Source organism: Dufourea novaeangliae, unplaced genomic scaffold (assembly GCF_001272555.1).
Source record: "Dufourea novaeangliae isolate 0120121106 unplaced genomic scaffold, ASM127255v1 scaffold142, whole genome shotgun sequence".
Taxonomy (NCBI): domain Eukaryota; kingdom Metazoa; phylum Arthropoda; class Insecta; order Hymenoptera; family Halictidae; genus Dufourea; species Dufourea novaeangliae.
In genome coordinates this window covers 268,151-277,042 of record NW_015374026.1, presented here as the reverse complement: position 1 = coordinate 277,042, position 8,892 = coordinate 268,151, and the positions used below count along the sequence as shown (strand labels likewise).

Below are 8,892 nucleotides of genomic sequence, written 5' to 3'. Positions count from 1 at the left end.
GTCTCAACTGTGGGACGTTGGATGTATTTTAATTTTATTTATGGACATCCACTTACCGAAAAAGGGAGCTCCTCCCTGGAAGTCGAACTCCAGTTACGCAATGCGATGTGCAAGAGAGGACACGTGAAAATACGGACTATGCTGTCAAGTCGATTGGAGCGTCGTCTGCTACGATATCTCGACCAAGGATTATACACGATTCAGGTTGTTTCTGTCGACTCAGGTCGACTCAACGGAAAGCACGTGTATTCCTTCATATACTACATCGTGGTTCAAAATAGGTGTCCACCTTACTTCACAATTTCAGAGTACTAGCCAAAATGAGAGTACTTTCTTATGTTTGGATATTTAATGGCGTATCGTACATTTACATGCAACATCATTTATTCGGTAACATCACATGGTAGCATGCATTAACCGTTCCGGTTGCAACGTTTTTTACTAATATTTAATTGTTCATACACAATGGTAATGACCACTAAGAACCATAGCGCTATCTACGGCGAAATACCCAAGCCACTATTCAATTAGTGCCATCTACTTGTCGCTAGATGGCATAAGCATGCTCTGCAGTCATCTGTTTAAACAAAATTAATATCACAGATGAGATGTTGAATTAATTTAGTTTTTGATATCATATTTACATTATATTATATACGTACATGGTAATAATTATAATGTTTTAAGCCTAAGATCTTTTATTTCAAATAAATACGATACGATGATATTGTTCATTGTTGTATTCTTTAACAAATATTTAATTTTTTATTTAACCGCATGTCCAAAGGACATTGTAACCATTGTAACACATCTAAGGGCACAAAGATAAAATGTATTGACTAATAGCTTCGGTACTTTATCGTAGATGGCATTATGGGTCTTTTCAATCACTCCAACTGTGTGCACAAATATTAGATATTAATTATAAAGTCCGTAACCAACAATTCTTTATACACAAATGCAATTTAGGAGAATTCAACAATGGAACAATTATATGGAAACATAAGCAGCGCAGTCTATTACATATGCTATGCATATTATACGTCATTAAATATCAAAGTATAAGAGAGAACTGTCAAGGTCGCTGATGATTGCCGATGATTCAGATTTTCGGAATAGAATGGACACTAGGTACATAGCACTACATAATTTTGAACGACGGTTGTATTGGTTTATTGACATAAACAAACATTGATCATGATTTAAACACCGAGGTAAGAGAAATACAGTTGATGGTAAGTGGTTTAATTTATTTAAAAGTCCAATCCATTATAATTTGAAAAAAACTTTTTCGAAATATATAGATTTGTTTAAACTTTTAAACGTTGCAACCGGGAAAGAATGTCGTAGAATTATGACAAATGAAAAATTTAAAAAGTTAAGTACTTAAATCATGCGTTAGGATATTTTTTGTCAAATAAATTATTACGGTCTTTATATTTTGAAAACATTCGATAGATTTTCTTTCATTTTATTTTAAATAAAATAATTTTTGTTTTACAGACTTTCTATTTATTTCTAATAGCAGAAATTTATAATTTATTTTCTATATGCTTATTTGTGTTTGATCTTCTAATTATTTTTCATTAATTCCGTACAGAAGTTGTTTTAAAGACTCTTCATTTATAGTTTGTAATGTATTCGTAACATTTTCTTCACTATTAAAACTTTGTTCTATATTTGTGTTATTTATATCTATTTCGTGTGTTGTATTGCCAAAATTATTATAAGGTTTTAATACATCTTTTTGTGCTGGTGATGATAGTCGTAAATGTTCCATTTCAGCAGTTGGAGAGGATATTCCATTTTCAAGTGGAGATATTATCATTGAGAAGAAGTCATTTGTATTTTCTTGAAGTGGTTTCTCATTTTTTGAATATAGCTCTTCAGATACTTTGTGTGTTTTCTTAAATATATTGCTATTAGGAATGTCAGACCTCCATATATTCTTTGTTTCTTCATTTTTGTCATTAATGCTTATACATTCATCTAATTTTTGGTCTATACCTTGTATTACTCGTGTATTACTAATGTTTGATTCCTTTGTTAAAAGATGTTGACCCTGAGTGTTTATTATCAAGATGTATTTATTCTCTTCGTTATTTATAACATTTAAAATTGATTGACTTTCTTCTACAGAATCTTTTTGGATTTTACATGGATTATTAGTTAAGTCTTGTGCATGTGGTAACTGTATTGCCTTCTGATCCATACTGTTTGGTTGTTGCAGATTTGCCACCTGTTGTGCTGGACACTTATGAGTTCTCTGACTTACCTGCAATAGTAAATGGATACTGAAATTATAAGGGTGGGCCAGGATGGCTAGTATAATCGGAAAGGAGGTTATTCTACATGTAAAATAATATTTTTTCCTATAATGTTTCATTTCCGAGATAATCAAATTTGAAAATTTTCTGAATACCCTTGTGCAATTAAATAGGATTTGGCCACATATCTGTTCATTACATTCCGTTTCTACTTATTCTCAAGACAGATACATATGTACTAGATGAATTGTCAAATTCGACTATCTCGAAAAGAAGCATCATACGAAAAAGTTTTATTGTACATTTTTAACTTGTGTCCACATTAGAATGACCTGCCGCGTTTTTCTACTTGTACTGGTCTACCCTGTATATTCATTGTAATTACAGAGCATTACTATATTAGATACCTTGTATCTGAAACTTCTTCCACATGTTGTGCATTTATAAGGCATAACTCCTGTATGAATTCTACGATGAACTAGATATGAAACACGTTGTCTGAAGCATTTTCCTAAAAAAAATAATAAATTGTAATGTTTAATATTACATATAATTGTAATTAGTGTTCTTTAAATGAATATTACACAAGATTAAAATCTTCTGATTATCTGGTGTTGATATTATTATTAGTTTTGGCTTTCGTGTATAAGCTGCATTTATAATAGCAGTAATGGTCACAAAACTTTGTTATATGTACACTGTAGAAACTGAACAATCCATGTTAAATCGTTAGTAATAACTGAAAACAAAACATGCTTTAATCCAAGACTCTCATAGCATTTGTTGAATAAAACCTTCCCGGAGGAATCACATACCACAAGTTTCACATGCAAAAGGTTTCTCCCCTGTATGAATCCTTTCGTGATTATGTAAAGTAGATAGTTCTTTAAATGACCTGCTACAAGTCGCGCATGTATGTGGTTTATCATCTTTGTGATATAATCTATGTTTATGATACGATTGTTGGAAAGTAAACGTTTTATTACATATATTACACTTATAAGGCATCTCTCCCGAATGCAATCGTTTATGTTTTTTTAAAAAATATTTTGTAGTGAACATTTTGCTGCATACATCGCATTCCCATTGCTTAGCTTCATGAGTTTTTAAATGCTGTATTACATGTTGCTCCTGAAACATTATTAAGTGTATTGTTATTTTTGGCAAATGTTTTGAACACAATAGATTTACCTTTTTGAATATTTTTCCGCATGTAGGGCAGTTATATTTATTCTCGTTGAAGATAAGTTCTACTTGTCCACCTTTTGCTAAAGAGCCTAAAAATATTTTTTGTTAATATGTACCAAACGGTATGCATTTAATATAACATTAATAAAGTACCTAAATTGTATCCCATATGTGCTACTCTCATGTGGACCATTAAACTACCACGCATTTTAAAAATTTTAGAACACAAGTGACATGAATAACTTTTAAGAAAGTTTTCAGGAATGATATCCAAATCTTTTTCATTGATTGTATGCACTAATTGTTTGTGTAAAAGCAGAATATTGTAGTCAGGAAAGTGAAAGCCACATATGTTGCAATGTTCAGTCTTCTCCTCTGTAGGCAATGGTTTGAGAAGTTTCAACTGGGTTAATATTTGTTCATTTTTGAGAATATCAGTTTGGTTTTGATTACAGGTAGTAGGTGAACTGTCTTGTCCATGTTTCTCATTATTATACTTTTCTGCCAATGCATTGGTACAAGTTGTTGTAGTATGTGTTGCTGGGAATTTATCATCCGGTGCCATGTGTTCATTATAGTTTTGTTTAGTTTTACAAGATTCTTTACTTTCTGTTCTAAATCTTTCTAGTGGACTTGTATCTCCATTTATACAAGTTTGTCGGTCACAGTGTTGATTTTCAATCCATTGTTTAAAAGTTTGTATATTCTCATGGTCTCTTTGAGCATGATTTTCTACTGTATTTGCATGTTTAATATTATCTGCTGTGTAATACTGTGTGGTATAACTTACTTTTAAAGCTCCTTGTAGTATTTGTTGAGAATCTTTTTTTATTTTTGGTATTATTTTTTCATTTTCATGAATTTTCTGAATCATATTTATGCTTTCACTTTTGCAAATTGAATTTGGTAGAAATGCAATTTCAGGTGTATTATTCATAGGCAAACTTTGTTCTTGTATACAAACCCCTGAATTCATAATTGAAAGTTTTTCTTCTGTAGCTTCTATATTCTTCGAAGATTTTAAGTTGCTTTGGATATTTAAATGATTTTCTAAACATTCATTTTCATCTGTGGCTTGTATCTTACATACATTCCAATCCTGAAAACTTGTATTTTGTGGACTATGTACTGTCGATGAATTACTGTTGCTGGTGGCAATATTTGTATGTTTTGAAGGTTCCACTGTATTGTTACTATGTAAATTGATAGTATGACTAAATAAGTGAATGGTTAATTTGTCTATACCAAGTAATATTTCATTGCACACTGGGCATGAAAGAGGTCGAGTTGCTACACTTATCAATCCTGTTCGCAGAGCATCCAGTGTTAAGAAACCTGGTTGAGAGCATAAAGGGCATGCTAACAGTCGTGCACACATATTTTCCGTTATGTTTTTAGTTGCTATACCTTTAACACAAAACATTCACTATTTATAGGAATAAATCTTCATCTTATTCTAGTATTACAAAGTAGCACAATTTCCTTGGTAGTATTTAATAACCGTGTATGATACTTTTTCCATTTGTTTCATATCAATAAAATCCAATGTTTTTAAAGGACCTGGACCTTTAGAGCATGAAAATTAACGAAGTATGAAATTAAACTAACTGGTCAGTTTAAATTTAACATTGTCATTTATAATGTTATTGGGATTATGCTTGAACTTGACCCATTAACACCATTTAGAGATCAAAATCACGTGTCACATTTCAATTATTAAATAACGATGTTTAAATAAAGGACAATATGTCCGTGTTTGAGATGTACAAAATAGAACTGAGTTTTACATCTAGAAGTTTAATTATAGACTGACAATTTCAGATATTTATCCGGGATTCCTCTGATTCTATGTGGAGTGTAGGTGACGATCTTGAAGCTATATTTAGACAAGGGGCGGGACATTCAATAAGACAGTTTCGGAGGAAGTAAGAACGTGTTTATTAAATAAAAGGGGTTTTACATTCATCAATTTAAATAAAGTAAAAAACTACAAAAAGTATGTCACGGATATTTTAACGTATCGGACATTTATATGGTGCTCCATTCTTGCAGCAATATTCTCTTGCAGCAGATAAATTTGTGTTAATCCACTCGTGTTTACAATTCTTGATAAATAAATAAGCCTATTACAAAACATATTGTTCATATTAATGTCTTTTTTTTTTAAGTAAAATTTTTGTAGAACGTGATATAACACTTACTCTTTCCTTAGAACAGTCACGTTCTAATGAACTACATAATATTGTAGAACTGTTTGGAAGATACTTGATGATCTGTAATTAAATTCAATAATTCTTGAGGTCATAGAATAAAAAGAAAATATGAAAACATGTATTTGCAAGAAGTTAACTTACAGTGTCCAAACATTTATTTATGCACTGTCTATTTCCACTTGGAGTACATGGAAATATTCCAGGTTGATCGTGGACCAGTGCAGGATTTCCATTAGGTTTCTCTTTACTGCCTTTTTTAAATTGACCACTTAGAAAGATTCCACATGTACAGCCAGAAGGAGGTTTAGCGATTGGTACTTGAATAGTATTGTTTGAAAGTTTTAATTTTCTTTCACCATCTGCAAGTGCAGGTGCAAGGCAAACAACTAATAATAAATATAACAAGTACATTTTTTGTCTGTAAAAGAAAATACTTGTTCTTAATGCTAAACCTGTAGTGTATGTAGAGCAGAATGTAACTATAAATATAAAAATTATATTTACTTACAAGCAATTTTACTTACATAAACTCAGTATAACAAGCTCTTGCTTGAACTCTATGAAAGTCTGTCAGTGACTGCAGGTGTTGCTGAAGGTATGTAGTTTATTCGTGTCAGCAATTAAAATGGGTCAGTTTATATGCATAATAAGCAATATTTTGTGATATTGTAGTGCTGCAACCATGCTTTAAGCATGACATTTTATCGTTTATTTGTACAATATGCTTACAACTTTAAAGTGGAAATAAATACAACAAAAAAATAGTTTCAACTTCATATCAGTGACCATTTTGCAAAATGCAGTGCACTTTCATGAATTTTTAATGAGTTTTGCATCTCCTTTTAGAACTATCTTTTCCCCATTTGCAATACAAGTATACACACATTTAATGATCTTTCTTACAGAAACAATTTGTACTTTTATTTCTATTTTATCTCCTGCATAACATGGTTTTGGATATGTAATATTTTGTTGCACTAGTATAGTTCCTGGACCTGGTAACTTTGTACCAATTACTCCTGATACCAAGCCATTAAGAAGAGCACCATGGACAAGATTATTTGCAGAACCAGTGTGCACTGGATTATAATCACCGGTTAAATTAGCAAAATTTAATATATCATCGCCAGTGATTGTTTTAAAAACTGATACTTCATTTGCAGTTTTTATATTTTTCATGCCATTCCTTGAGTTTGTTATATCACAAGCTCCTATACAATACTTTTTTAAAAATTCCAAAAATGTCTTTGTCAGCTTCATTTTAGCCTTATTATAAGTTGCACTGTTAATGTTTTACTTTATAAAGATGAATGAACAATGTGTTTCATGTATTCTTAATATTTTCAGTTTCAATTGTTGCTTTGGAATAGTCATTCAAGAACACTGTTGCCACATTCTTTATACGATTATGTTGAAGGTCTGATGAAAGTTCAGAGATTCTGTCAATTGTATCACTATTTATCTGATCTTTATATTCAGGTGTAATTAAAAATATTAAACTAGTAATTACAGAAAGTAAGACATCTTCATCTTGCGAAGAAAGCAGGGATGTCAATAACTGAATACCTTGATTGCGTAAAATATACAATTTATTTATTGGATCTGAAATTTCATTTTTGTTATCAATGATTTATTATCATTAATGTTATTCTCTTTTTGAAGAAACAAAAGCTTACCAACACACAGATTGCAAATACCTCCTGAGGCAAAACGCACTAACTTCACATTGTCTTCTGATAAGGCATAAAGAAATAAATCAATTATTTGAAGTTGTCTTATATATCCGTAGTTAATAGGATCATAAGCAAAGTTGGCAAGGTTCGCCAATACCTGTTCTTTTGCCTCTGTAAAATCAATAATATCAATTTTAGTTACGAGTGATTGTATAACCTTTTCTTCGTATATCTTACCTTTAGATTTAGTGGTCTTAAATTCCGTAGCTAGAAGTTTTAAAAACTCGTAACGACCGATAGTATTTTTTCCAGTACGTTTTATCAGTCGCACCTTGCTAGTAAACATTAGCAATCTTTTACTTCTGTCTTTCAAAGTATTACGTTACAGTAGGTATTGTTTAATACAGTCGTATAATTTTCTTTGAATATCGTTTAACACAAAAATGACGTAAGAAGTATTCTTAGCTACGTTTAATCGTTATATGTTTGACATTTGAGTTTAATCGACCTAAAGGTTAAGAGATAGGTACAATAATAGTTTTAAATTTCTCGAAGAAACATAATAGGTACTTATTTAAATAAGAAGCAACGGAAGCAACGATCAAAACAGTTTTGAAACGTTTCAAACCTATTTATACATATATTCGACAGTCCTCAATCCCGAGAATCACAATTTAAGTTTCTAGAGACCCTATAATAATTAGAGATGGCGTGCAAAATCACCAACAGTGATTTATCACAGTGATTGCCGAATCACGATCACGGTCGTGATTTAACTTCATTCACGACCGTGATTGCGATTTTTTTATCTCAACTGAATTTGCTCACTGCGATCGTAAGTCCTTGATCTTTAAACAGAAAAACGTATTCAATATTATTTTACGATGAATTACATTACTATTTGTGTTTTTAAAAATCAGTAGAAAGAATAAGAAATTCTAAAAGAATGATTTGCTAGGTAACGTGTAGATTATAATTTATAACTTATTCATTATTCTTCATTGTTTCTAATTATTCACCGTCATTAATATAAAATATACAGGTTATGTGTCGCGTGTAAAAAAACTGTTAGGTTTCTCGACCAATGAAAAACGATCACGAAAAATCCCGAATCACTGTGAAAAATCACCGTGATTGGGAACGAACGTGATCGAATCACTCGTGATTCACAAGTAGCAGTTCACGCCATCTCTAATAATAATACATATAATAGTGTCTCTATTAGTTTCGCAGTAGCAGCTCCCTCTTACATCGTGTTATTTAGCGATAATATTTTAAAAAAACACGTGTTTTACCGAAGTTTTATTCCGTTTTTTTTAATTTTTTATAATGACACGGTGAAGCGTTAACAGTTAATAATATTTTATTGTTTCGTTCATATGTGCATGCCTTTTGTTTTCTACTAGATTTCATTAAAAAAGCACTTTTTTAAATTTAAATAAAATTCAAATTTCCTCCTTTCGTATTTAATTGTGAGACGTACCGCGATTGGCAGTATACCACGACCAACTATACGAAAAGAGTTACATACTATGTGTGCAAGATGCAATT

The 8,892-nt window shown here is 31.1% G+C and overlaps 3 protein-coding genes across 3 annotated transcripts; all 3 read right to left on the bottom strand.

The window, feature by feature from the left end:
* Positions 1-1,576: 1,576 nt before the first annotated feature.
* On the bottom strand, positions 1,577-4,833 carry LOC107189366 (zinc finger protein 354B-like). Its single transcript, XM_015577883.1, has 5 exons — positions 3,609-4,833; positions 3,459-3,544; positions 3,083-3,398; positions 2,675-2,778; positions 1,577-2,275 (listed from the first exon to the last, which is right to left on the bottom strand). The coding sequence occupies exons 1-5, from the start codon at positions 4,831-4,833 to the stop codon at positions 1,577-1,579; spliced, it is 2,430 nt and encodes an 809-aa protein (XP_015433369.1).
* Positions 4,834-5,352: 519 nt separating this feature from the next.
* Positions 5,353-6,215, bottom strand: LOC107189372 (follicle cell protein 3C-1). Its single transcript, XM_015577889.1, has 4 exons — positions 6,193-6,215; positions 5,810-6,086; positions 5,657-5,728; positions 5,353-5,578 (listed from the first exon to the last, which is right to left on the bottom strand). Exons 2-4 carry the CDS (start codon positions 6,077-6,079, stop codon positions 5,468-5,470), a joined length of 453 nt encoding a protein of 150 aa, XP_015433375.1. The 5' UTR covers positions 6,080-6,086; positions 6,193-6,215; the 3' UTR covers positions 5,353-5,467.
* Positions 6,216-6,478: 263 nt separating this feature from the next.
* On the bottom strand, positions 6,479-7,769 carry LOC107189294 (hydroxyacyl-thioester dehydratase type 2, mitochondrial). Its single transcript, XM_015577788.1, has 3 exons — positions 7,579-7,769; positions 7,345-7,512; positions 6,479-6,879 (listed from the first exon to the last, which is right to left on the bottom strand). Exons 1-3 carry the CDS (start codon positions 7,685-7,687, stop codon positions 6,479-6,481), a joined length of 678 nt encoding a protein of 225 aa, XP_015433274.1. The 5' UTR covers positions 7,688-7,769.
* Positions 7,770-8,892: the final 1,123 nt, after the last annotated feature.

What these genes read in the sequence shown, in the direction of transcription:
- LOC107189372 (XM_015577889.1), bottom strand. Translation starts at nt 6,079, where the DNA reads ATGTACTTGTTATATTTATTATTAGTTGTTTGCCTTGCACCTGCACTT. An exon ending in TAAATAAATGTTTGGACACT is followed by an intron (nt 5,729 to 5,809) that starts GTAAGTTAACTT and finishes ATTTAATTACAG; the next exon opens with ATCATCAAGTATCTTCCAAA. An exon ending in GTGACTGTTCTAAGGAAAGA is followed by an intron (nt 5,579 to 5,656) that starts GTAAGTGTTATA and finishes GTTTTGTAATAG; the next exon opens with GCTTATTTATTTATCAAGAA.
- LOC107189366 (XM_015577883.1), bottom strand. Translation starts at nt 4,833, where the DNA reads ATGTGTGCACGACTGTTAGCATGCCCTTTATGCTCTCAACCAGGTTTC. An exon ending in ACATATGGGATACAATTTAG is followed by an intron (nt 3,545 to 3,608) that starts GTACTTTATTAA and finishes AAATATTTTTAG; the next exon opens with GCTCTTTAGCAAAAGGTGGA. An exon ending in GAAGAAGTTTCAGATACAAG is followed by an intron (nt 2,276 to 2,674) that starts GTATCTAATATA and finishes TTACTATTGCAG; the next exon opens with GTAAGTCAGAGAACTCATAA.
- LOC107189294 (XM_015577788.1), bottom strand. Translation starts at nt 7,687, where the DNA reads ATGTTTACTAGCAAGGTGCGACTGATAAAACGTACTGGAAAAAATACT. An exon ending in TAAGACCACTAAATCTAAAG is followed by an intron (nt 7,513 to 7,578) that starts GTAAGATATACG and finishes TTGATTTTACAG; the next exon opens with AGGCAAAAGAACAGGTATTG. An exon ending in TATTTGCAATCTGTGTGTTG is followed by an intron (nt 6,880 to 7,344) that starts GTAAGCTTTTGT and finishes AGTATTGTATAG; the next exon opens with GAGCTTGTGATATAACAAAC.